General features: G+C 53.6%; 1 protein-coding gene across 2 annotated transcripts in view; it reads left to right on the top strand.

Moving 5' to 3' along the window:
- Positions 1-4,977: 4,977 nt before the first annotated feature.
- Positions 4,978-27,116, top strand: part of FGF18 (fibroblast growth factor 18) — a 36,818-nt gene continuing 14,679 nt past the window's right edge. For both annotated transcript variants that reach the window (XR_005358196.1, XM_038534771.1), the window contains exons 1-3: positions 4,978-5,106; positions 5,277-5,313; positions 19,355-19,535. Coding sequence is in view for 1 of the 2 variants with exons in the window: in XM_038534771.1 (XP_038390699.1) it covers positions 5,075-5,106; positions 5,277-5,313; positions 19,355-19,535 (250 nt within the window). In the remaining variant the exon portion in view is untranslated. The remainder of the gene's footprint in view (positions 5,107-5,276; positions 5,314-19,354; positions 19,536-27,116) is intronic.

Below are 27,116 nucleotides of genomic sequence, written 5' to 3'. Positions count from 1 at the left end.
ACAGATTCCAGTATGATAGCTTTTTGCTTTCTAGTGTAAGAAAATGTTCCAGGTTAATCTTCATTTTCTTTGTCAGACCTGGGATGATACATTTCTTTTTAAAAAAAGAATGGCAGGGGTGCCTGGCTGGTTCAGTTAATTGTGTCTGAGTTGTGAGTCATGGTCTTGGAGTCCTGGGATCAAATTCCAAGTGAGGCTCAGCAGGGAGTCTGCTTGCTTCTCCCTCTCCCTCTGTCCCTCCTCTCCATTTATGCTTGCTCTCTCTCAGAATATTTTAAGATAAGAAAGAATGGCAGTTAGAACCATCTGGGTAAGTGGTGCTCAATTAGCTTAACTTTTAGACCCTTTGGAAAAGCAACAGGGGAATTGTTAGCATTTGGTGGGCAGTGATGGATGGCACTTGTTGGGTAACTGGGGGAAGCTTCTCTCATTTGATACCTTAATCATGTAAGGTTGCACTACTTTAGTTTCAACCACAAGTTAATGAGGCCATTTGGGGAGAGCAGATCCAGCTGTCTAAATGGATCCATGCAAATACTAGGTTTATAGTGTGTCACAAAGCTGCAGAAGCTACTGTGTGGTCTTGACAGCCAGTAGCTTAATGAGGGGAGAGAAACCGTCTAAGGTGTGGGGCTTCTGTTTGAAATGTTCAAGTGAAGTTGAGGGTCACATACACTGAACCTCTGAATAAAGGGTAGTGGTCTGGGCTCTGGAGATAAAGGGTTAGAGTTTTATTTTATTTTATTTTTTAATTTCAGTATAGCTAATGATAAAAGGGTTAATGTTACTTAAGAAAGTCCAAGGCTACCTTCCAGGCAGTTCTTGCTTGCCAAAGAGCCAGTTGCTCCCTGACTCATGAGTTTGGCAGTGGAGGTCCTGTTTAATGCTGTGAAAGTTCTAAGAGCTGGTTTTGAGAAAAATTGAGAGCCTCGTCTGCCTAAGGGTCTGTCTACTCTTATTAAAAACTACTTTGTCCTGCTGAAGGCTTGAGGTTCCATCTGTCCTGTGTTCTTAGGCTGGAGGTTCTCCTATCTTTCTGTATCCAAAATACTTGTATTCTACAGACTCCCTGAATTTTAAACTGGAGAGAATTGGAAAATAAGTGTCAGATTGAGTTGAGGTGCTAATTCACTTTCACACTTGAAAAAGATAGGAGTGACCTAAAACATTTAAATATATACTGTGTCCCAGAGTTCTGAGTATTTAGGATTAGTCAGTGAGCAAAACAGCTGCCCTGCGGGGCTTACATCCCATTGCACTAGCAGTCCGTATACATTCTTGACTCCCTTTAAAGTTTTAGTTCCACTCAAGACAATGGTTTACAGTTTTGGAAAATGGCAAGTTCACTAGCTTACAGCTAGGAATTACATCCAATTCCACACAGCCATCCAGCCCAAACTACAGTTGCCTGGACTGGTAATAAACTCCTTGGCCTCCCTACTGCCACATTTTGAGCATTCCAATTCACTTTTTACTTTAGCACCTGTGGTAAGCTTTTGAAAAGCAAACTCCAGGTTGCTTGGGTGGCTGTCCGGTAAGCCTCTGTCTTTGGCTCTGGCTCTCAGGTCACAATCCTGAGGTCCTGGTGTCCAGCTTCTCCCTCTGCTGCTCCCCCTGCTTTTATGCTCTCTCTCTAATAAATGAATAAAAATTTTAAAACAAATTATTTTGACTTAGTTTCAAAGTCTGACAGACTAGTTGCCGCACAAATGAGTATATCCACACTGTTAGGTACTCATTGGCAATAAAAAACTGATAAAAGCAACAACAAATGAGGATGAATCTCAGAAACATGCTGAATAAAAAGCTAGACACAAAGTAGTACCTAACACCTGGTTCAATTTATGTTCCACTAGAATCTAGTGCCAACAAATTAATGTTAATTTGGGACCAGGGATAGGTGGTGGGAAGGATGCCTTAAAAAGGTGTTTACATATATCTGTGACAAACTCGGAGACACTTAAAACTGACTTAAAAATTGTACATAGTGCCCTTTAAAAGGGCCTTTAGCTACCTATTGGCCTCCGAGAGTCTATGAGGCACGATCAAGTATTTGCCTGTTTTCACCCTGAACTGCCACTCGTCCCTGGCTAATCCTGCCTTTTTCTACTTGTAGGCACTTGATGTCTTTTGCTTGCAGTATTCCTTTGTGTGGCTAGTTCTCACCTTTGCTGTATAGTCTAAGTATTTACTAAGACGTGTTCTCTGTCCCATTGGTATCATTCAAAGCACCGATGAGCTAGAATTTATCTCTTGACTGCACTTACTGTGCATTTTCCCTAAAAGTGAAGTGGCTTGTTTTAGAATAGGACCTTGTCTCACCCCTGGCCTGACAGGATTGATACATTGTCGAATCAATGAGAAATATCCACCAGATTAGTGGTGGTACATACTGTTCTATGAATGTCAAGTTCTAGTAGGAAAACCTTAAAGGAAATCCTGTATATACAGTAAGTAAATAGGTATGTGGAAACTAGACTTGAGGTATAAATAGTAAGAAGATACGACCTAAGTGACTGGATTTGGAAGTCCAGACATCCTGGTTGGACACTTCTACTATTAACTTGAGAATGATCCTGCCTCCCTACTTGATGAAATTGTAAAGAAAACGTGAAAATCTGAGAGTCATAATTATGATTATTAATAATCGCTAAAACTTTTTGGAGCCTTCATTATGTGCCAGACTCTGACCTCATTCAGTAACTGAAAACTCTTGAGTTGTTACTGTTCTTAGCCATGGTTTGTAGATGGAGAAGCAGAGTGTCAGACTGCTACTTGCTGGAATGTATACGTCAATGTTGGAGGCAATATTCAAATCGAGGATTTCTGACTCTTGAATTCATGCTCTTACAACTGTTCTCTTGACTGGACTTTTTTGGTCAGTCTTATTTGGATGATAGTCTTATTTGTGAGGTTGACAAGATACACTTTATCTGAACATTGAAAAACTTGGAAGCATTTTAATGTTAGAACATAGTCATATACCCATTCCATTTAAAAGTAATAGTAATAGTATGGCAAGACCAATCCTGGCAATGAGAATGTTCTGAGTGTATTCAGCACACAGGAGCTTTCCCGGTCACCCAGCATCTAGTATTCAGAAGGTTTTCTTTCTACTCTTGTGTCCAATGGTGAAACAGGCGGCCTGTTTAAGAGCCTCAACTTTGAAAGGGAACCTCAAGAGCTTGCAGGGAGGGCTGGTACTTGGAACAGTTATTTCCTGTTTGACAGCAGCTACCTCAGTTTTATGCTCTAGTGAAATGGGCTTATCAACCACTGCCAGTGACACCAGGTTTTTAACCAAATAGTATGGATTCCTGAATTTTGCTTTTTGAGTTTCTTTCCAAATATGACTTCTCTGTTAGCATCAGGTCAAAGGACAACCTGACTGACTGTTGGAGCTCTAGAGAGTGAAGCAGTTGCATATGACAAGAACACCTACATTTTGAAGTTGGTAGAAAGGACGGGAGTGATGCCTCTGAAGCGGGGAAAGGTGATGAGAAGAGATGTGCTCATGGGAGCCCTGGTTAAAGGAACTAAACTGCTTATTCCAACGGAAGCAAATCTCAGCCGGAGATTTGGGCCTAGAGGGCCTAGTGGCCGGAGGAGGGCCTAGAGTGGTCGCTGACCAGAGTCCTGCTGGTTGCTCCCCTTAGCCCTCCCGGGCTGGTGTTGCAGCGACGCCCCGGGGCCGCTAGGTGGCAGCCGCGCGTTTCCAAAGCTGGCTCACCTACCCGAGAGCCCAGCCGGGAGCCGGAGAACGGACCCGAGAGCTCCGGAGAGGGCGAGGGAGAGAAGTCCTGGAGCCCCCCTCCCCCCGCAGCGGCAAGGACAGAGATCAGCAGGCGTCTGGTTTAGGGTGCCTGCCGTCCGAGAGGGCATCCGGGCACGCCACGGTCCTGCGGGGACTCACAGGGCGGGCTAAAGCGAACTCCCTCGGACGGAGCCGCCCCGGGGGCTGGGCCTGACCCGCCCCCTCCGGGCTCCACGCTCGAGCGCTAGTGGGTGTGAGTGAGTGCTAGGAGCGAATGTGGATGAGTGAGGACGCTCCGCGCCTAACTGCGTTCTTGGGGACCGCCGCCTTCCCAGCTGGGGCATCACTACGCCCGGGCGCAGAGCTCCGACGGCTTCGGCGCTCACCAGCTCCAGCCTCGCGGGCTCTGCCCCTTCGGAGCTGCCGGTCCCGTCGCCGAGAGTCTGAGCGAGCGCCTCCCTCCAACCCCGAGCCGCCAGGAGGAGGAGGAGGAGGAGGAGGAGGAGGAGGAGGAGGAGGAGGAGGAGGAGGAGGAGGAGGAGGCGGCGGCGGCGGCGGAGAGGCCGCGGCAGGCAGGCAAGCAGGCTGGGCCGCCTTTGATGTGGGCGCGGCGCACCCAGCCGAGCTGAGCGCCCGTCCGGCCGCGCCCCGAGGGGGGAGCCCCCGGGCCCCGCATCCTCATTGTGCCGACTCGGGCCCGGGCCCGCCCCCGGCCCCCCGCCCCCTCGCCGCCCGCGCGTAGAAAACGCCCCGGCCGCCGCCAGCGGTGGGAGGCGGCGATGCGCACGGCCGGAGAGACGCGGAGGAGGAGACATGAGCCGGCGGGCGCCCAGACGGTGCGGCCGTGACGCGTTCCTGCGGCAGCCTCGCGCCCCGGCCCTGGAGCGCTGACCTCTGGCCCCGCACAGCCCCGCGCCCGGCCGGAGATCGCGCCCCGGCTCCCAGCGCCGCCGCGCATGCTGCCCCCGGAGTGACCCGAGCAGCCGCCCTCCCGCGGACGCCCGGACGGACGGCCGGTCAGCAGTGAGCGAGCCTCCTCGCACCAGCCGGGCGCCTCCTGCACAGCGGCGGCCGCCCCGTAGCCCCCGCGCCAGCCCGGAGGGCGCAGCGCTCGGGAGGAGCCGCGCGGGGCGCTGATGCCGCAGGGCGCGCCGCGGAGCGCCCCGGAGCAGCAGAGTCTGCAGCAGCAGCAGCCGGCGAGGAGGGAGCAGCAGCAGCGGCGGCGGCGGCGGCGGCGGCGGCGGAGGCGCCCGGTCCCGGCCGCGCGGAGCGGACATGTGCAGGCTGGGCTAGGAGCCGCCGCCTCCCCCCCGCCCAGCGATGTATTCAGCGCCCTCCGCCTGCACTTGCCTGTAAGCGCCCGCGCGCGGGGCTGCCTACCCTGCTGGCCGTCTGTCCGTGTGCCTGTGACTGTCTGCCCGCCCGGCCGTTCGTCTGACTTTCCGGCTGCGTATCCGTCTGTCTGTACGCGCGCCCCCCTCCTTCAAGTCCCACTGACCACCTCTCCATCTCTCTCCCGCAGGTGTTTACACTTCCTGCTGCTGTGCTTCCAGGTACAGGTACGTAGGGTCCCGACTCTGACCTCCCCCTGCCCCTGCCTCGCGGTGCAGGTCGACCCCCCTCCCCTGGGCCGCGCCGCCTCCCTGTGCCCCACCCCTACTGGGCGCCGAGCCCAGTGCACCTGTTCCCAGGGCGCCAAAGGGCGGCTCCGCGCGCGCCCTGCGCCCTGCGCCCTGCGCCCTGCGCCGGCGGGGGACCAGCCAAGGGCCAGGGGCTCTGCTGCAGGGCTCCGACTGGCGCGGCCCCTGTCGGCCTGGGCTGGGACGAGATCCGTGGAGCCAGCGGACTCAGCCGCTGCAGTGTGCCCGGCTCCAAGCGCCTTGCCTGCCCACAACCGGCGAGGAGTTGCGACCTGGGGGGGTTTTCTGCCAACCGTCCCTGAACATCTCCGCTCGCTCTTCCAAACAAAAAGGCTCCTTTGAGCCGAATGGGTTTTGAGTCCAGGGAGAAAGCTTCAGTTGTAAATTACTCTGTGGTTTCAAAGGCGTTTGCAGGGGAGAGACGGAGAGAGACAGAGACAGGGGCGAGAGCCGGGTGTAGGAGAGACCAGATGAGAGGTAGCTGAGACGGGCGCTTGGGCTGAGGGGCCGTTGCCCATGAAGCCGCTCCGGAATGGGCCACGCTCCGCACACCCTCGCCCAAGGTGGTGCAGCCCTCGGCTGGTTCCCCGCCTTGCTCCCCGCTCGCTCGCTCTCTGTGAATCAGAAGAGGGCTTGGCGCTCAGCCTGGAAAGCACTTGCTAAAATCTGATCTGTTACTTCAGCAGCTTTCAGACTCGGGAAGGTCTTGGCACGCAGACAGTTGGAACGCTCTGGCTTCCAAAGCCGTGGAAATGAAGGAAGGGGCGGGGGGCAGAGAAAGAGAAGAGGGAAAGGAGGGAGAGACTTCAGACCCGATTAGAACCAGACCAGGGCTGCCTCAGCATGGGGGGGGGGGGGGTTGCAAAGGGAAGGGGAATAGGAAGTGCCAGCTGCCCTAGCCCCCCACCCACCTAGAGCTGCAGGGGAGGGGCCTTAGGAGGAGCTGGATTGGGGCCAAAAGAGATTATCTGCCCCTTCCCCCTCTGAGTTGAAGGCAGGTGTCCTCTCGGGGTTAGAGAGGATGCTTAGGTTTTAGCTTTTCGGGCTCCAGTGGTGCCCCCAAAAGAGCCTTGAGCAGGAAAGATGGTGGCTTTCCCAGCTTTATGGCATAAGGAATGTTGTGTGTGTTGAGTACTGTTGAGACTCCGCAGCCTCTTTCAGTGTTTGGTGTGGTGGTGGGTCTGCTTACTTCTCCTTCCACTCCTGGGAGAGGTTCGTTAACCATCAGAATAGACATTGGGCTGGGGGAAGCTAGTTGGGGCTGGGGGCTGTGAGGATGGATGGATGGATGGATGGACGGACGGACGGACTGATGGCTTCTTTCCCCCAGCCTTGGCCAGGCTGAGGTCCCCAGTGACTCCTTGAATCAATATAACTGAAGTCAGTAACTTAAAACTGGCTGTTTGCCAAAGCAGATGTGACCCTGTGGTGGTGGGGGCAGGGGTGGGGAATGGCCGGTGTCAGAGAGAGAGGCCAGTGCCAGGCATGGCCTGTCTGATTTGCAGCTGAGTCCCCAAGCAGAGGGCAGGCCCCCGGGGTCACTCCAGGGGATCTGCTTGCCTGACCTGGGTGAGAGCTCTTTTTCCCCATGTGTTACACCTGGGGATGGGGGAATGCTGTGCTGGGCATGGAGGTAGAGATATCTGTGATTGTGTTGCTGTAGCCTCCTGATGCCTGCTACCTCTTCGTCCTTCAAGCAGAGCCCAGGAGGGGTTGCTGCATTGCCTTGTGTTCTCTAGGGAAGCATGAGGAAGGGAACCTGGACTTTGCATCCCACTTCTATCTTCTGGCCAGAGCTAGGCTAGAGCTAGCCTCCCAGGAAAGAGCTGAGTGGTCCATCTGGGTTAGGACTTTAAGCAGGTGATGGAGCCTTCTCTCCCCCTCCTCTTACCTCTTCCTTTCTTTTCAGCCTTTCCCCACCTAAACTGCCGTGAGATGGTAAATACCATTAAATGTATTAATATTTAACCCACGCTCCATGCACCCATAGAGTATCTAAGGATGGGATTATGGAGAAGGCAGGTTCCTGATATGGAACCTGATTGCTTATGTTGTGGAGAGGGCTCTCAGCTCCCCCGCCGATTTTCAAAAGCACCTATGATTCCTAAAAGATAAAGAAATGGCAGGCTCAGGTGCCCATTCTTGCCCTAGGAACAAAGGTAGAGTGGCCATTAGAGGTAGAGGTGAAAGGTAGGCCTCAAGTGTTGGTGGCTGGGAGTGTGAAGTCTGCTCCTTGCAGAGGTGGCCTTGGACAGGCATAGGGAGACCAGCCACTTCTCTGCCAGGGTACGCTTAGAGAGGGTGACAGGAGCTCCCTGGGTGAGCAGGGGCTGGGGAGGCCTCCCTGCATGGCGGGAAGGGCTCAGAGCTTTGCAGTCTGGTGGACTGGGCTGGAGCCCCAGCGTCATCTTGCCTCCGTGAGTCTTAGCTTCGTCATTGGTGAAATGGGTGGCCTTGAGGCTGATGTGATACATGATAGGTGTGGAAGAAGGTTTAGAAATTTTCATCCACCTGGGAGGGTGCTTTGTTCTGCTGAGAAATAGATATACCTGTGCCCTTCCCATCCTTACCTCCCTGGTTTGGGGGACTGCTCCATTCTTAGCAATGGAGTTTCTGGGCTCCTCCTTTCTCCCCATCCATCAGCCCTCAGGTCCAGAATGTGCCCCCACCTCCAGCCACATTTTTGAGAGAGCACAACAGTCAATGCCAGACACTGCCTTCCCCTTGGGCCCCTCATGTGGTGAGCCCCGCCTTCTCCCCCCACCCCGCCCCTGCTGGCCACCCCAGGAAGCAGGAAGCTGGGAATTTAATAAAATCCCTTCTCCACACGACTTGGGACACTGCGGATAGCTCAAATCGGAAGAATTTTAAAAATTTCCGAGGGGAGCAGGCGGCGTGACCAGTAAATTGCTTTTCTGCACTTGGCTGAGCGCTGACAATGACACCGGGCTGGGCCTTTCACGCAGCTTGGCCGGCACCTGCCTGACATTGTTCCTACCGCCAGGCTCGGCTAGGTCCTGGCCTTCCCCAGACAGGCCAGGCTTGAGGCGATCCAGGGAAGGGGGGCTTCTACCACCCACCCCTTGTCCTCCCAAGCTCCACTTCCTCTCCCACTGCACGGTGTGTTCAAGTTTTGAAGTTTCCTTCCACGCCCCCCATTGGCCTGGCCACCCCCCACATCTGGCTTCTTAAGTGAGGCTTAGAATCTCTCTTCTGGTTGGTTAGAATAGGAAAGCCAGAGACCGAGTGCTTTGGGACACAAGGAGGATGGGAAGCTGTCTGTTGGGTAGCATTTTTAACTTCTTAAAATGGGGTGACATCATCTATCTATCTGTCCAGTCAGGTGTCCCTTCAACAAATACTTGCTAGAAAACTGCTTCATGGGCAGCCTGGTGTGGCTCAGCGGTTTAGAGCTGCTATTAGCCCAGGGTGTGATCCTGGAGTCCCGGGATCGAGTCCCATGTCAGGCTCCCTGCATGGAGCCTTTCTCCCTCTGCCTGTGTCTGTGCCTCTCTCTCTCTCTCTCTTTCTCTGTGAGTCTCTCATGAATAAACAAATAAAATCTTAAAAAAAAAGGAAGGAAGGAAGGAAGGAAGGAAGGAAGGAAGGAAGGAAGGAAGGAAGGAAGAAACCTGCTTCATGCTGGCCCTGAGAACAAGACTAGTCAGTTCCTGGCCTCAAGATGCTCCCATTCTAGAAGGGAGAGTGCCAGATAAACCTGAGTTTCTGTGATCCTACCTACCTCCTGAGAAATACGGGGGCCTTGCACGTCCTGCTTTTGTCCAACTAAGCAAGACCCCAAGGCTCTTGCATCTGGAAGCTTGTTTCCTTCTTCCTATCATTCTTCCTCCTGAAGTAGGAGGGGTAATATTCTTACTTCACAGTTGGAGAAACTGAGGCACAGAGTGGAGAAGAAATTTGCTCAAGGACAATGCTAAGACTCAAGACTCTGGATTCAAGATCTTGTGTTCTTTCCATGACCCCAGACAGACTTTTTCAGGAAGAACACTGAAATTATTCAGAAAGAATACTGGTGGGGAAATGGAGTTCCAAGAGGCATGCTAGGGGTTCTCAGTGAGAGCTTTCCTTGGATTCTCACTGCTAGGGTCCCCATGGTGCAGATGGTCAGAGCCTGGATAGGTGTCTCTGCTGAAGGGTACCTGACTCGGAGTCTGCAGGCCCTGATTTCCCTAGAATGTCCTGAACTGAAAGGGTCCCAGAGCCAGGGGTGGTGTTTTGGAGGGTAGGACCTGGGGGATTCGGCACTCTCCTCTCAGCTTCTTTCCCAGTAGCAAAGAGGAGGAAGGGACCCCGCTAGCATTCCTGTAGCCCCAGAGCCGGTTACCCACTCTGAGATAAGGAGGTAGATTGTTAAAATATCTTGTGCTTAGCACCGCCAGTTGACACTGGCTTGGAGTAGATCTGAGAGCACATTGGGCCCCTAAACGGAGATGGAGGGTGCCAGGGAGGAGACTTCCTAGCCTCAGCAGGACCTTCTGGTTCTGACCTCATCCTCTAGCAGGAGAGGTGTAGGTGTAGGTAATCAGGGTGCAGGCATGTGAGGCTGACAACAATACTTGTAGGCACCACCAGGTGTTGTGTGCTTACTATGTGACAGGCAGGCACTTTCTCACATCATGGAGGCTAAGCCTCACAACCAGCCTGGAATTAGGGAATTCTGCAGACAAGAAAGTGAGGCTCAGAGGCATGAGATAACCTGCCTCTGGCCACATGGCAAGAGGGAGGCAGAACTGGCTTCAACTCTGGGTCACCTAGCACTAGGCTCCAGGCTTATTAAACAGCAGTATGAGGGATCTGGAGTGTGCCAGCCTGGTTCCAGTTGTCACACTGCCATATCTTTGCTGTATGACATTGAGCAAGTTACTTAACCTCTCCAGAGTCAGCTTCTGCACGTGGTAAGATGGAAAGAAAACAACCAACCAACCAATCTCTGCTTCCTAAAGATGTAGAGCAGGGGCCAGTGCAAGGCAGGGGCAGTAGCCCCTGTGTCTCTTGTTTTGGGAGGGCTCCCTTGCCCCCTTACCCATATCAGTATGGTAAGCTCCCCTTCCCAGGGCACTGTCACCTCCAGTGACTAGGAGAGGGAAGATGTGGATTGGTTCCTTTCTGAGGACAGGGGCTTTCTGTTCCATCTCTGTGTGCTCCATATTTTTTTGCTGGGTCAGTCTGCTGCCCACTCCCAAGGACTGTGGTTGAACACACAGGGATAGGGCAGTGCCAGTGGTCTTGCCAGGGTGGCCCTAGGCTGGGGGAGAGCCCCTGGGCCTCAGAGGGGGCTGAGTATGGGGACTTATTTTGGAACATCAGTGGGTAAATTGGCCCCTCAGGCTTTAATCAGGCTTGCTGATAGGGGCTGGGAGATGTTTGGATATTATTGCTCTGACGTCTAAATGGTATAATGCCCGTGGGCCATTTAAAATGCTCCTGTGCCAAAGATGGGGCCAAGGACAAGCCTCCCTTGGGCCACAGAGCAGAAACACTCTCTGGACCCCTGGGATCCGTCCTGGCTTTGTCACTGGCTCATTGGATGATCCCCCTCTCTGGGCCTCAGTTTACATACCTGGGTATCAGTGAGGTGAGCTCGATGACTTTGATGGAGCTTGAGTGCATGGGCGTTAGCATAAGAGATGCTTAGGTTTGCATCGTGTCTGTGCTGCTGGGCAAATTTCTTAACAATCTGTCTTTTGCACTTCAGTTTTCTCCACCTGTAAAGTGGAGTGATGAGAGGGACCTACTTCTTACAGGTCACTGTGGGGACTACCTGAGATAATACACACAGAGTAGGTAGCACAGTGGTTGGCACTCCAGAAATAACTGAGTAACCGTAGTTGTTGGCTCAGTTGGCTGCTCCGTCTGTGCACTAGGTCCATACCCTTCTGTGGGGTGCTGAGGAAGGCTGGGAAGGATGTATTCCTTGCATTAGTGGCCTCAGGGCTCCTCTTGTCGAAGTTGAGAGCACAGCCTTTGGACTTAGGTCTGTACCTAATCCTCATTGCACCACTCCCAGGCTGTGTGGGCCTGGGCAAGATCCTTAACCTCCCTGAGTCTCTGCCTCCTTATCACATGGGAAATAGGGATGATAATACCACTCCCAGACCTGTTGGGAGGTGTAATTGAAGTCATGTCTTGGGCCAGGTATGCAGTAGGTACTCAGTTATGATGTTGCTTCTCATTAGCAAACATTTATGGGACACATGCTGCATGGGTGGCCTTGGACTGGGTTTTAGAGGGGATGCCAGGAAGGCATCCATTCAGCTTTTTTCTCAAAGTGTTCCCTGTGAAGAGATGACTGCCACTTTGCACAGCTTTATTTACCTCCCTCACCCCGATTCCACTTCTGCCTTAGAGCCCCTTTGTACTTTGTCACTGTCACATGACCCAGGGTGCTCTCCATGGGGCTCACAGGGATGCATAGGAGCTCAGGCTCTGGATTCAGCCCATTAGATCACATCCTGTCTTGATCACTTCATAGTTTCATGACTGAGCAAATTGCTTGGCCTCTCTGTGGCTTATCTTTAATGTGGGCATTAGGGTAGCACCCCCTCTTGGGGTTGCTATAGGGGTGAACTGTGATTGCCCTGGGGGAAGGACTTGGTGCAGCACTTGGATCATTATTAATGTTAAGTAAATGTGAGCTGCAGGTAGGCATTTGATTTTGGTGTGTCTAGAGGCCTGTTTGTCTACCAGCTCATGGTTCCTGGAAGTCAAGGGAGGCTGGACCCATCCTGAGTACTCTACGGCACATGGCACAGACCTGGTGTGCAGGATGAATGTTGAGTCAGTGAGTGGAGGGGCCCCAGAGAAGCTGGGGCCAGGCATCTGGATTCAGAACCCTTCTGACACCAGGTGTGGGGCAAGGGGGCTCAGGACCTATCCTAGCCTTTGGGATAGGAGAGAAATCTGAGGGGTCTGTGCAGGGGGATAGGGGCTCAAGGGTGCCATGGGTACTCTGGTGAGGGGCCATGAAACCAGGCTGGGGGCCAGAGGATCTGACCAGGGAAGATGCCCCATTTGTACCTTATATTAGGAATAAACTGAGTGAAGACACTGTGAACCTGTATGGAAAAGCCATTGCAGGCACATGGAACATCTCTGCGTGAAAACAGGGAACAGCCTGATGTGCTCTGGGTACTCCAAGCCAGTTAGAGCATGAAGTTCAGGAATAGTGGTGATGTAAAAGGCCATGGTGGGCATTGAATGCCGGAATAAAGGGCTTGTTTATAATCTTGTAGGCAGGCAGGACCACTCTCCCACCCATGTGCTTTTAAGGGAAGGGGAAAAGAAAGAAAAGAAGGGAGCTTGAGTCTTTAGGGATCCTGGCTGCTTCCCCAGGCTGGCGTCAGGATTGACTGCCAGAGGCACCCATATTGACGATCTGTATGGAGAAGGCTGATGTGTGGATAGAGGGGCTTCTAGTCAGGTGCCTTGGGTGGCAGCACCTCCCTCCCATGCTGATGCCTCAGCCCTGCCAATCAATACACTGATAGCCCTGGGAGCTTAATGGACAGGCTGGGGGGTCGGGACGGGCCCTTTGCAACGTCACTGTTCTGGCTGGGCTGGGTGTGGGGATATGACAAGACAGAGGGGAGAAGCCTGGGGTTGAGGGGTGAACAGGAGCGTGCATCTGAGCCAACCTCATATCCCGGGATGGGCTTCGCCTTCCTCCTCCCCTTTCTGTCCGCAGATGCCAGCTGGCAGAAATTCGTGGGCTCCAGAGCCAGAGATGGGTTCAGATCTTGGCTCTGTTGCTTTGTGTACGACGTGGGTATGCCCCTTGGCCTCTCCGTGTCTCCCTTTGTCCTAGCGATGGTAATCATTCTGACCTGCCCAGGTTGTGTGAGGAAGCAGACCAGGCCGGCAATGTGCTTAGCTCAGGCCCTGGCACAGAGCAAGTGCCCAGCAAGTGGGAGCCAACGTTAGTTTCACCCTCTCGGCTAGTAACCCACAGAGCACTGGGGCTGGCAGCAACTCCCAGGCCTGAGTCCAGGCCTGCTCTCTAGGAAGAGTTTGGGGAGCTGCGTTTTGGGGTGTGGAGAGTGGGGCTGAGCTTACCAGGGACCACTCCCAGAGGGGTGAATTGAGAATTTGGAGAAGCTCCGAAAGCGCTCCGCAGGGCTGGCAGCACCTCCACCGCTGGAGGAGGAGGCAGGCGGTGGTGGAATGTGGCCGGAAGTCTGTGGGCTGCCCCTCCGGGGACCCAGGAGACCCTTCCCTTTCTGGGCAGGCTGCCTGGAGACAGGGGCATGGATTGTAGGAGGCCTCAATGATGGGGACCTGGGCGGGAGGGGGCAGTGTGACCCCATCCTCCTCTGGAGTAGGGGGAGAGAGCTCAAGGCCCTCAGCCCTTTCATGTTTAATCCCTCTCCAGTCCCTGCCCCAACTATGGCTTGTGGCCAGAACCAGTTGCCATCCTGAATAGAGGGGGAGGAGGGGTGGAGGGAGGGGAGAGTGAAGGCGGATCGGGGCAAAGTGCTGGAGAGCTTGGGCTCTCGGCTGACAGGGACTTGAATCTTGATTTCTTTTCTCACAAGTGTGTGACTTTGGACAAGTGATGGCACCTCTCCAGCCTCAGTTTCCTCATCTGTGAAATGGGGACAGTAATTGTACTGACTCATGGGGCCACTCTGGGAATTACAGAAGGCAATTTACCTAAAGTGATCCTTAGCACGGAGGAAATGCTCAATAAGTAGTGGCTGTTCAAAACACAAGAAGAAAGAAAAAAGAAAACATTTGTGGCTGTTGTTACTAATACCATCTTTCTCTGGGATAAATATGATATGCAGTCCCCATTCTGCCAGTGAGAAAACCAAGGGTTAAAGAAATAAAACAATTCGGTGATTTGGGGTAGAGCCCGGCAACCCCTGAGGTCACTTTAGTGCTGGTCATCTTGTTGAATGTGTGCTGTGTGGTGTGTGTGCATTTTTGCAGCGTGTGTGCAGAAGTGATGCATGGTGAGGCGGACATCTGTGGAAGATGGGGGTGTGGCCCGGGAAGAAATAGGAAGCCCCCAGACATGTCTTCAGAGCATGAGTGGGTCAGTGAAGCCGGAATCTTCAACCAGAGGGAGCAGGGGTGGCTGATGGATGCCCTGGTAAGAGGGGGCCTGGGTTGATGTCTGGGAGCTGGCATTGAGAACACCCCAGCCTCTTTTCATCCCATGGATGGTTCACCCCTAGGGTGAAGGGAGGAGGTGCAGAATGTAGAAGAGGCTGGCCGAATGGACCAGGAAGGACCCCGAATGGACACTGAAGGCCCCCAAATGGACACTGTGCTGTGGGCCGTGGGGAGCCAGGCGGACTGTGATGTTGGAACCGGCCCCACCCTGTGTGTTAGAGAGCTGTGCCCCACAAGGATGAGAGTGCAGGCCGGGCCCTAGGCAGGGGGCTGTGTCCCACTGGGCACCTTGTCTGTGCCAGAGCCTGCGATCTCAGCACACCTTGGGGGAGATTTGAACCTGTCAGGCCATTGTCACCCCTGTGCAATTCCTGGATTGGAAAGTGAATGTTTCCACCAGAGCCCAAGCTCTTAGGGCAGGGAAGGGGCTGGCTGGGGGGCACTGGGGGGACCTTAGGCTGCAGGGGGACCCCACTATAGGCCATCCTGCTGTGGGAAAAGCTACTTAGACCCAAAAGAGAAGCTGGGGTGGGGGAAGGCAGAGTAACAAAGGTGCCTTCCTCCACCCAAGGACGTCCTGAACGTGCCAACCCTGCTTCCCTTGTGAGTGCTGCAGTAGTCTCGTTTTTTCACGCTGCAGCTTCTCAACACCCCAGATGACTGTGCACCTGGAGGGGTGTTAGCCAGTGGAGAGCAGCTTTGACTGTTCCAGGAAAGCCTGGAAGACAGGACCCCTCTCAGGCCAGGTCACCTGCCACTCTGAGCAGGAAAACAGGAGGAAGAGGATGTTCCTGAGGCAGATGCTAGTGCTCCGCTTGCCCACATTCCAGCTCCCGTGGCCCTGGAGAAGTGCCTCAAAGGTCCAGTCTATGAAGTGAGCTCTAACTGGGGCCCACCTCCAGGAGTGGCTGAGGAGGTACCATATCTAAAGGTTCCGGCAGAGTGCCTGGAACAGAGGAAAGCTTGGTAATTGATAGCTTTAAGAATGCCCCTTGCCACCCCTCTGTGGAGCACTCTGCTTGTCTGGGTGGTGAGTGGTGGAGCTGATTTTGGCCTTCAGGTTTCCTTAATCCTAGCCACAGTCATTTAGCAAACATTCGCCAGAGCTGGAGACCCCAGGGTGAGCTGCACTGTGGGGATGATAAGCCATTACAATAGTGCCCAGAGGCCCTAACCCAGTTGTGTGTGGGATGGTTGGGGTGGGGGGCAGGAAAGGCTTCCAGAGGAGATACCTGAGGGAAGGTGTCAGTTGGGCAGAGGGAGCAGTGTGCCCTAGACAGAAGACCTGACCTACGCAGATGCCTGGGGCTCCCCAAGGGTCTTGCCCAGGAAACCCAGGGGTCTCTCTACGTTATCAGAAGGATGGATTCTGTTTATGTGTCAGAAGCCACCCCTGCTGCCTCCCTTGGGAAGGATGTGACCACAGAATGTGGCTTAAATGGTGGAAGCTGGGCAAGATGAATTGTTCCCCCCACATCCTGGGGAAGGGCCACCGGATAGCCCCTGCTGACCCTGGGTCACCAGCACTGCCTCTGTCCAGTGGGCCAGGGAGAAAATCGTTAATGGGAGGCTGGCTTCTGGGGCAGGACAGCTCCCCTTGGGGACCCAGGGTAAGGAGATTGGTTTGACCTCTGGTCGATAAGGTCTCTTGTGAGCAGGAGGAGAGTTGGAGGGCAGGAAAGGAGGCTGGAGGATGGCCCTTGGGGGAGGGGATGGGCCCAGCCTACCTCGGGAGCTCATTCCAGGGAGGTTGAGGGGAGGTTGAGGGCCACGAGTCGGGGGTGGGGGGTGGGGTGGGGTCGGAGGTGATCTTCAGGACACATGCCCACCAGGTGCAAACCTCATGGAGTGCTGGAGCTCTTCCCTCCCTGAGCATCAAGATATAAGAGGAAGTGGGCCCCAGGTGTCAGACTCTGGCTGTGAATTGGTGACAGGGGCTGGCCATCAAGAAGAATGGGAGTGAAGGGTATGCCTCCTTGGCTGGCCGGCAGCCAGGCCCCATGCCCCTGGCTCTGTGGCTCCAAGCCACTGAGTTAACTTTTCTGAGCCTCGTTTCTACATCTGTTAAGTGGAGGTGACAAGCATTTCCCTGTTGCTGGGTTGTCTGGAGGCTCAGAGGCAATAGCGTCTTCCTAGACTGCGATTGTGTGCAGAGGTGCCCTCTTCCAGAAAGGCTTCAGTCTGCAGGGCTTTCCTTGTGAGCCTCTGAAAGGGCATCCATGTGTTCTCTTAGTTAAGGCTCCTGAGTACTCGCTCTGTGCTGGGCACTGTTCTAAGACTTTATCCATTTTATCTGCATAACAGCCCATGAGGTGGGTGCTGTTGTCACCTCTCTCATTTTTTAGGTGAGGAAGCTGAAGAACAGAAGGGTTGGTAACCTGCCTAGGGTCCCTGAGTGAGGGAGGGGCACACCCTGGGTTCTGGCCCCGGGACCTCCTCCTGACTGCGCTGGTGGGGCAAGTGGGGCCCTGCAATGTGGGGCTGGAAGAGGGGCTTTAACTGGGGCTGATTCTGCCATTGCTTGTTCTGGGACCTTGTCAGTTCAGCTTCGAGGCCTCAGTTTTCTCATCTGTGATGTGGGATAATACTTCTGCCCTGACAATGATAGTGAAGGATAAATAGTATGATCCAGCTGGAATGCCTGCCAGGCCCAGGCTCATCAGGGGACATGTGTAGGTCAGCTTGAGGACAGAGACCCTGGGGTGGGCATGGGATGTAGCAATGAGGAGAACATGGTCCCTGCCCTTGGGAGCTCACGATTGAGAGGTGATTCAGATGCTTGGGCAGCCCTGGCTCCAAGAGCTCTGTGATGGGCTAGGTAGGCCATGCTCTCATGGGAGTGAGGTCTTGTGTGCCCAGCATCATGTCAGACCTCATGGGCACACAGAACAAACCAAGAATGCTGTCTGGGCTTTGAGAATTGTTCAGCTTTATGGTTAAGATGGGAAGGGACAGGCAGACATTTAGCAGGGCATATAAAACCTAATTTAATAGTAAATGGAATGACAGGACTCCACATCTTTTCAATGTTCATTTGTTCATTCATTCATGCATTCAACAAATTTTTGAGTTTCTCCTGTGCTACATGCTGGGGATGGGATATAGCAGCAAACCAAGAAGGAGACAGCCCCAGCTTTCATGGTGCTGCCAATGTAATGTTGAGGGGAGACAGACAAAAACCAGATAAATAGGTGTTATGTGAAGTTGGTCAATGTTAGAAAGAAAAAACAAAGCATAGTAGAGAGATGGAAAGTTACAGAGGTGGGGGCTGCTTCAGAAAAACAGTGAAAGAAGGCCTGTCTCAGGATGTGACATTGAGCAGAGACCCTAATGAGGTAAAGGAGCCAGAGTGTAGAAATCTGGGAAAGAACATTGAAGCCAAGGGAAGAGCAAGTGCAAAGGCCCTGAGGCAGGTGTGTGTTTTGGGTTTGGAATGCTCAGTGGCATAACACGGCAGTATAGTTGGGGGTGAGGGAGTAGTAAAAGATGAAAAGGGGGCTCATCCTGAAGACCTTGAAGTCCTGATGGAGACCTTTGTCTAAATGTGATGGGAAGCCTTGGAGGGTGGGGAGGGGGGAACATTATACAAGGTGATCGGGTCTGGTGGAAGACAGACAACCAGAGGGCAAGAGGGGGAACAGAAGGCTGGTGAGGAGGTGGCATGTTCAGGAAGGGAGACTAGAGGGATATACGTTGGCACAGGAAACCAGAGGCAGCTTCCTGGAGGATGTGGTCCCATATGAATTGAGCCTCTGGGGATATGGGGAATTTTGGTGGGGGATGCAAAATGAAGTGTTCTCCAAGAGAGGCCAGGGATATGGGCAAAGGCTGGGTGAGTGTGGTGAGTGTGAGGACTCTCTGGACATGGAAGGGTTGGCCCCGGACATCAACTCCTGGAGGACAAATGACAGTGGATTCTGGCCCATTCCTTTCCAGGAGGACTCACCAGGCCTCTGCCCTTCCTGCTGTGCCTCCCATCCTTCCCCCATCTTTTTTTTTTTTTTTTTAAAGATTTTATTTATGAGAGACACAGAGAAAGAGGGAGAGAGAGAGGCAGAGACACAGGCAGAGGGAGAAGCAGGCTCCATGCAGGGAGCCTGACGTGGGACTCAATCCTAGGTCCCCAGGATCATGCCCTGGGCCGAAGGCGGCGCTAAACCGCTGAGCCACCCGGGCTACCCCCCCCTTTTTAAAAAGATTTTATTTATTTATTCATGAGAGACACACAGAGAGAGAGAGAGAGGCAGAGACACAGGCAGAGGGAGAAGCAGGCTCCATGCCGGGAGCCCGACGCGGGACTCAATCCCGTGTCTCCCAGATCACGCCCTGGCGTCCCGCTTCCCCCATCTTCATATAGATTATAGATTTTGATACTTCCCCACTTGCTCACTTTATCCTCACAGCCACTCTGAGCGTCATCAGGGTAGGGGCTCTGTTCTACTGTTTTATTGAGAAGGAATCTGTGTGCCTAAGGTCACACGAGAAATCTTTGCTCCATACTTCTTGCTTTAACTTGAGGCTTTAGTGGAAAGATAGCAGGCTTTATTGTCCAGCAGACCTAGGCCTGATTCTTAGATTTGCCACTTCCCAGCTGGGCCACCTTGGGGGCAACACGCCTCACTGCTGTGAGCCTCGGTTGCCTCATCTGTGAAATGGGGATGGTAACAGCGGAGGCGTGAGTCTCTCAGAGGAGGAGAGTCTGCACCAGGGCCTGGTCCAGAGACAGCACGGAGGGGGCCCTGGCTCTTTGGTGTGAACGTGGCTCCTACAGGCAGAGCACCCAGGACTTCCAAGGTAGATCACTGATGCCCCTCTCCCTGGCCAGGTGCTGGCGGCCGAAGAGAACGTGGACTTCCGCATCCACGTGGAGAACCAGACGCGGGCTCGGGACGATGTGAGCCGTAAGCAGCTGCGGCTGTACCAGCTCTACAGCCGGACCAGTGGGAAGCACATCCAGGTCCTGGGCCGCAGGATCAGTGCCCGCGGCGAGGACGGGGACAAGTATGGTAGGTGCCAACTCCCTCCTCCCTCACTGCGCACCTCTGAGACCTCAGGTTCAAATCCCAGTTCTGCCCTGTGCTGACTGTGCAATCTCGCACCTGGCATAGCTGGCTCTCAGGTTTCTCAGCTGTAAACTTGGAGATGCAGTAGTGTATCCCGGAGAGCCTTGGTGGGAGTACTGATTGAAGATGGGAATGAAAATTGCTTTTGCTGGTAAATGCCGGCTGTCGTGGGTATCAGTGGCTTGCCTGGGCATGGCCTAAAGCAGGTAGCTGCGCCCCATGGCATTGCTTCACCAGCCCCAGGTTCAGTTGCTCAGACAGGGGGGAGCCTCCAGGGAATGCTTTTTTGGATGCTGCTGGTGGTGCTGGAAATCAGCCTGGTGTGAGTGTGAGTGCACATGTGTGTACATGGGTGTGAGTGTGGGTATGTGCTCTGTGAGCTTGGGCTTGTACACCTGGGAGGAATGGTGCTCACAGCACCTTGGGCTACTGTCCCTTTGACCTGCCCTTGACCCTGAAACTATCCAGCCCTCCTCTGGGATGTTTGGGAACCATCACTCACCTCATGCTGTCTCTGCAAGGGGGGCTGGGAGGAATGAGACACCCTGACTCCCCCCCCCCTTAACCCCCAGCTCACAAAGGCCCTCAGCAGTGAGAGAAACAGACAGGACTCCACTTCCCCAGAGCCTTGAGAGGATTTTTGGTACCAGTCTGGGCAAATACTGACTCTGCCTCACTGGTTCTTGCCTTCTTCGGCCAGGTTCTGGGAGGTGTCCCAGGCCATCACCGTCCTACCCCCCCAACCACCTCCGCCCCAGGCTGGCCTTGGGCAGGGGAATTGGGGCTGTGGGTGGGCCAAGGCGTGGGGCTGGGGCTAGGGTCCCACATGCACACCGTGGGCCTGCCAGCCTAGGCTTTTCTGGGATGATGCCCCGCCTGCCCGCCGGCCCCTGCCCATTGCAGTCAAGACATGACAACAAGACAAATAATTTCTTGGACCTTTTATCTTGGACACCATTTATTTTCCCTCCGCCCCAGGGCAGGACTGACCTCACGGTAGGGCCCAAGTGTGGCAGCTGCACCGTTCCTGGGGGCTGGGGCAGGCCGGGCAGGGCAGGGCTGGGCCGGGCTGGGCTCCCCATCTCCTGGGCCAGCTGCTTCCCTTCTCCTGTGCCATCACTCTTTACTGCCTCCATTCCCCTCCCTCCCTCCCTCTGTCCCCTTCTTCCTTTCTCAGTCTTGCTGCTGCTGCTGCAGCTTTGATCCCACTGAGCTGTCTGAGTCCTTCTCCCCTCCTTCCTGGTGCTCACTCCTTCCCCTCTTTGTTTCTGTCCATCTCTCCATCTCCCCCTCCCTACCGTCTCTGTCCTCCCTGCCTCCCTCCCTTCAGTCCCTCCTCCCTACTTCTCCCAGGTCCTCCACTGGCTGCCTCTCTGGGGCCTCTGTTTCTCCATGCCCCCCACTGGGCAGGGCAGACCCAGGTGGTGCTTTTCCCTGGGATCTGCTGTCCAGTTGCTGCCAGGGAAGGGGCAGCTGGCTGGCCGGGGCGGGAGGGAGGTGCCCTCCTGGGGAGTCCCTGGAGCTCTCTCTGGCCCCTCCAGGCTGGGAGAGTACAGGGGGGTCAGACTCTGGTCTGAACCATCTGTCCATGCCCTGAGACAGGAGGTAGGAGCTCTGGCGGGCGAGGAGCCCAGAAATGGCCACCCCCTCACTCCAGAAGTTACTTGCCTCTCATTTCCTCTTCCTGAGCCAGATAGAGACTCAGGGGATTTCACGTGCTGTGTGACATCAGGCGAGCCCTGCACCTCCTCTGGGCCTCAGGTTCCTGTCTATCCAGTACAAGGGCTGGACTAGAGCAGTGCTTCTTAGACATTCACACGTCTGGAAATCGCCAAGGGATCTTGTTAAATGTTGATGTTGATTTGGTGGGTCTGGGGTGGGTCCCGGGCTCCACATTTCTAACACACACCCAGATGGTGTGGCTGGGCCACACTTTGCGTATCCAGAAACTAGCCCATTTTGGCTTCTCCAGCTCCACAAACCCCAGATTGAATCATTCACTTTCAAGGAATATGTTTACCACTCCTCCAACCCCCCCACAGCCAGGGCAGTGTGGGGCTTTGCTGGCTGCTGAGACTGCTTCATTTAAGTGTCGCATTAGAAACGCAGATGAGGTGAAGGGACCCCATCTGTGAGCCCTGGGAGAGGAAGTGAGACAATGGAGCCAATTGAGGCTTCCAATCTAGATAATCAATACAAATATTATTGGGAGGGTGATTTATGTGGCCAAGCCAGCCTGGAGGTTGGGGCTGCGGTCGGGGCCTGCCCTGCCTGTGGGGGATGGGCAGCCAGTAGTCCCCCATCAGGCGAGGCCCCCCCACCCACCCAGGACAGTCCCTCCTTCTCAGGACTCTGCTGCTGAAAGAATGATGCAGTCTGAGGCTTGCATTTGTATGCAGTTTTAATGTGGTCTGGGAACTGCTGAGTATAAACAGGGTCCCCATAAACACCTGGGATCTGGAGTCCTGACAGGCACTCAAAATCTCAGGTGCCATGGCATCCTGAGGTGTGAAACTCAGGGCAGGCACAAGATGAAGAAGGCTCACTTTTGTCCTAGTACCCGGCCCAGGAGCTCTTGGCCTGCTTTATATCTGTGAGTGGTCTTTGCTGAAACCTGCGTAGATGTGAGTGGGGCCCCCACACCATGCTGTTCTGCAAGAAGACCTCCCCAGGGCTCCCCAAAGCTTTCCCAGAGCACTCTAAGATGCCTGAGGGCAGGCCAGGCTCTGGAGGCACAGGTGTGCTAGCCAGGAAGCTAAAGGTTTAGGTGGGGGGGCAGCTGGCAGGCCCATGGCCCAGGGTAGGGCCACCGCACCCCCCTAGGATTGTTACATCAGCCCCTCCCCTTCCTGCACTAGGTCCCTGCCACCTCTGTCTTGCAGTCAGTCACCATGTTGCAGAAACAGCAGCGCACCAGGAGGTAGGACACCTGGGCTTTTGTTGCGGCTCTACCACTGAGCAGCCTGCAAAGCTTGGGGCAAGCATGTCCGGCTCTCGGCTTAGTTTCTTCCTCTGCCAAGAGAGGGTGAGAGAGCCCCGCTCTGCCTGCCTCCAGGATTCATGCACTTGAGCTCGGGGTATGGAGGCATTAGGTCCTCCTGGCTGCAGGAAGCAGGGCTGCCAGTGACAGAACTGGAGTTTTAGAAGAGGAGGCCTGAGGCCTAGGGCCGACTGAGTCTGTGCTTAGGGAGTGGGTAGGGACCCCGGCAGTGGGACTGGTGGTGTGGGGGCAACACTGCTTTTATAAGTGGTACAATTAGATATTCTTTCCTGTTTTCATTTGAAAAAAGGTTTTTCTTTTTCTATTAGAGAAAAAAAAGTGATAAAAAAACCCCAAACCCAACATTTTGCAGTAGGCCTGCCTCCCAGGACTGACTGTCCTTAGAACAACCCCTGAGCAATCCCCCCCTGTAGGGGTCGTGTCAGCCAGGAAAGTGATCTTTTGAGGGGTTGAGAACGTAGACTCTGGAGTTGGACAAGATTTGAATCTAGCTCCATCACCTGCAAGCTGGAGACCTTGGATCTGAGTTAGCCTCTCTGATCCTGTTTGCTTTTCTCTGAAATGGGGTAATTGGAATGAGAGCAAATCTCACGCTCAAAGATTGTATGATTATTAAAGGAAAAATATGAATAACTACTTGAACTCATTGCTGTTGTTTGGGTGTGGGGGTACCCTCATGGGCTCTGGTAGAGGTTCCTCTCTCAGGGATTAATGCCTGGGGCTTCCAGAAGGGACCATGTCTGTCTTGCATCAGTGAGGCCCTGGCATGTCAGCTGCTGGTAAAGGAGGCTTCTTTAGCATGATTCCAAGCAGCAGGACTGCCTGTTATGGCTGCTGTCGGGCCAGAGGAGGAAGGGTCTTTGGACCTTCTCGTTGCGTGTGGTCTGAGCTGGGGTCCCTCCCTCACTTAGCACAGAATTATTGAGGCCTGGGATATGGTGGTAAGACACACCTGGTCCCAGCCCTCACGCTACTCCCAAGCCAGACTCTGCTCCATCTCAGGGGCTGGCTCTGAGTGGCAAGAATCTAGTTCTCTAACTTCCAATGTGTCCTTGGGTCCTTCTCATTCCTTCCCTGAGCCCGGGCTTCCTCACCATTCATGGGGACTGGGTATGGGGTGTATGCTGGCTTCCTAGAGAGCTCAGGCATGGATTAGTCTGTGCCTCCAGCTGTGGTACTGCTGTGGGGTTGGGAGGAGTCAGCCCATCCCAGCATCAGCCTGCACCTTCCTGCTCACCTTGCCCCCACTGAGAACATGAGCTCCTTGAAAGTTGAGATCCTCCTGTGTGTCCCCATATCCAGTACAAGGCTTGGCAGAAAGCAGGTCCCCACTGAAAGGTTGCCGGGTGAAGATATAAAATGATTATGGGGCAACTCAAAGCATAATCAGGACTGACTTGTGTGGCTCACACAGGAAGGTGTGTGGTGTGTTCCGGGGCTTTTACTGAGCAGATGAAATGAGGAGGGGAGTCCTCTGGTCCCCGTTTTCCCTCAGTCTGGTACCCCCTGGAGGGCTGTGTTTGAGCAAGGAGCAAGGGCTGATGTGGCTGACACAGCAGAGACCCTTGTACCTTCTGAGTCTGATGCCCATAGTCCATACATATAGCAGCCCTAAATGTGAGACCGTGTCACTCCACTCTCAAAGGCGCTTGTCTCACTGAGAATAAAATCCCAGTTCTTGGATCGGCCCAGCATGGCCTGGCTCTTGATTGCCACACTGCCTCTTCCTTGCCCACTCTGCGCCAGCCCCACCCACCAGCCAACATGCCAGACATGTTCCTGCCTAAGGACCTTTGCATTTGCTGTCCTCTCAACCTGAGCATGCTGCGTTCCCAGATATCCTCAATGGCTTGCTCCCTCCTTTCACTCAGGCTTCCATTCAATTGTCTCCTTATCAGAGGCTTCCTATCTCTGTCTCCTCTCAGGCATATTTTTCTACCCAGCTCTTATTACTACTAGATATGCTGTTATGTATTTAGCCTTTTGCTCTTTGTCTCTCTTGTTATAATGCAAACTCCTTGAGGGTAGGGGGCTTTTGTCTATTTTGTTCACTGCTGTATCACCATGCACAGAACCAGCCACAAGCAGGTGCTCGATATATGCCTGAGCCAGTGCTTGCATGGATGAGCCATCTGTGTGTCTGGGAGTGCTCCCCCTGAGGCAGGTGCCTGGCACAGAGCTGAGGCACACAGTAGACACTTGGCAGATCAGTGCTCCCTGCCTCCTCCTCTCCTGGTCCTCTCATCCTCCCTTCCATCCTCTCAGCCTGCTGGCTCTGCATCCTGCTAAGGGGATACAGGAAGCAACAGACCTGGCTTCCCCCAGGGCTCTTGCAGCTGGGAAGGGGCATTAAAATCCCTGCCCTTTGAGCTCATGTCCCATAACTTCTGTCCCCAGTGAAGAGTGGTCACCCACACCTCGCTGACTCTGCAGCTAAAATGGCCACACTAGAGCTATGGCTAGGATTAAATATAGCTCCTGATCAATCCTATTGATTTTTTCCCTCTTCCTTTCCAGCCAGCCCACGTGGCCTGCAAACCTCCTTGGGGGACTTTAGGAGAAGGGGACTTTGGGAGAAACACTGTGTGTGTGTGTGTGTGTATGTGTGTGTGGACAGTGATGTGGAAACATTTCCAGAAAGCTTTCCTTGCCCCTGCCCCTTCCTCTCCACCTGCTCCACTTTCAGGGAGAGGGAGGACTGATTTGCTTTGACCTCCCAGTGCCTTTTGTGGCAAGGATATTTCCTCACTGGAGGACACCTGGGGAGTGGCCAGAAGCACAGTCAGCACTGGAAACACAGAGGCCTGCCAGCTGCTGGCCACCTCACATGGGACCCAGGGGGCTCCTGGCTCCCAGACTTCGCCTGCAGCTCTTGAAGGGGGGTTTAGCCTGTGGCTGAAGGCGGGGGGAAGCAACCCCTACTCTCCAGCTTTGTTCTCTCAGGCTCCCTCTCTTTGGTTCCTGTCTCCTGTGTCTCTCTTTGCACTGTGTCTCTGTCTGCTTTTTTGGCTGCTTCTCTGTGTCTTTCCCCCCTGTTTCCTATGCTTCAAACCAAAAGTCTTCAAAGTGAGGCCCCGGATCACACACTAGCAGGCCCAGCTAGGGAGTCACACTGCAAGCAGTCAATCAGTCAGTCAATCAATGTCACTTCCTTTTTCTCTATGATAGCTGGCCTGCAGTGTGTCCGTCCCATTCTGCCTACCTCTGAATCTCAGACTAGCTCTGGAGTTACTCTGCCAGTCTTCAAATCCCGGCCCTACCATGTGACTCTGGGCATGTAACTTAGCTACTCAGTGCTTCAGTTTCTTCATCCATAAAATGGGTGTAATAGTTTTTACCTCTGGGACTTAGGATCAAGTGAGGCACTGCACATTTAGACTAAGCACAGTCCCTGGCAGATGGTAAATGCTCAAGTATTCGTTGTAACTTTTATTTAAAAAAAATTTTTAATAAGACTTTAAAAAAAGATTTTATTTATTTATTAAAGGGGGGGGCATGAACGGGGGGGAGGGGCAGTGGGAGAAGCAGATTCCCCACTGAGCAGAGAACGCAATACAAGGCTCCATCCCAGGATCCTGGGATCATGACCTGAGCCAAAGGCAGACGCTTAACCAACTGAGCCACCCAGGTGCTCTTTGTTGTTATTTTTAAATTATTATTGTTACTTCAGCATTTAAAAAAGAGAAGGAAAAAAAAAGCAGTATGAGTTTTTAGAGATGTAGGCATCTCTGGTGATAGTCACTCAGCCTCAGGAAAGTGAGGTCAAAGCAAAGACCTTCCCTGCCTTTGGTGCTTACTCACTCACTCACTCCCCCAGGAGAGGAGCTGATGCAGAGGGAAGGTAAAGGGAGCGATGGACAAGATAAGACTTCTGGGCTAGCCTGCCTGGGTTTCAGCTCCCTCATGGGTATAACCTTGGGACTCTGTTTTCTCACCTGTGACATGGGGATGATAATAACTGTTCTAACTTCATGGGATTATTGTAAGGATATCATGAGGGACAGAATGCATATAGGGGAGTTAGAACAATATCCACCACATCATAAACTCTAAATAAATGTAAATTACTGATAATTTCTAGAGGGGCAGAACAGAAAGAGGCCTTGCAGGTCACGTAGGCCTGGCCTGGAGATGAACAGGGTTTTTCCTTTTGTCACACAGCAGGTCGGTATATGTGATAGTAATCCTGAGGCCAGGGACGGGTGGGTAGGAGCTCAGAGTTCTAGTGAGTGACAGGGATTGTACCAGGAGAACATCAGTGGGGAGCAGAGTGGCCAAGCATTGACTGTGGAGTCAGACTGGGTCTCCACATCTGCCCTCCTTTGGCCAGCTGTGTGTCCTTGGGCAGTCCCTTCACCTCCCTGAATTGGGTTTTCTGTAACTCTTAGTGTTACTCATGTCTACTTCACAAAGCCGTTTATGCATCTACTAAAATTTACTTCTTGGTCATTTACCAGGAATGGGCGAGGTGCTAGAAATCTCTGTGATGTATAAGACAGATAAGGCCCTGCTGCAGAGGAGCT

The sequence above is a fragment of the Canis lupus genome, chromosome 4 (genome assembly GCF_011100685.1).
Source record: "Canis lupus familiaris isolate Mischka breed German Shepherd chromosome 4, alternate assembly UU_Cfam_GSD_1.0, whole genome shotgun sequence".
Taxonomy (NCBI): Eukaryota; Metazoa; Chordata; class Mammalia; order Carnivora; family Canidae; genus Canis; species Canis lupus.
The sequence above is the reverse complement of the archived record's forward strand: the minus strand, read 5'-3'. Positions and strand labels throughout refer to the sequence as shown.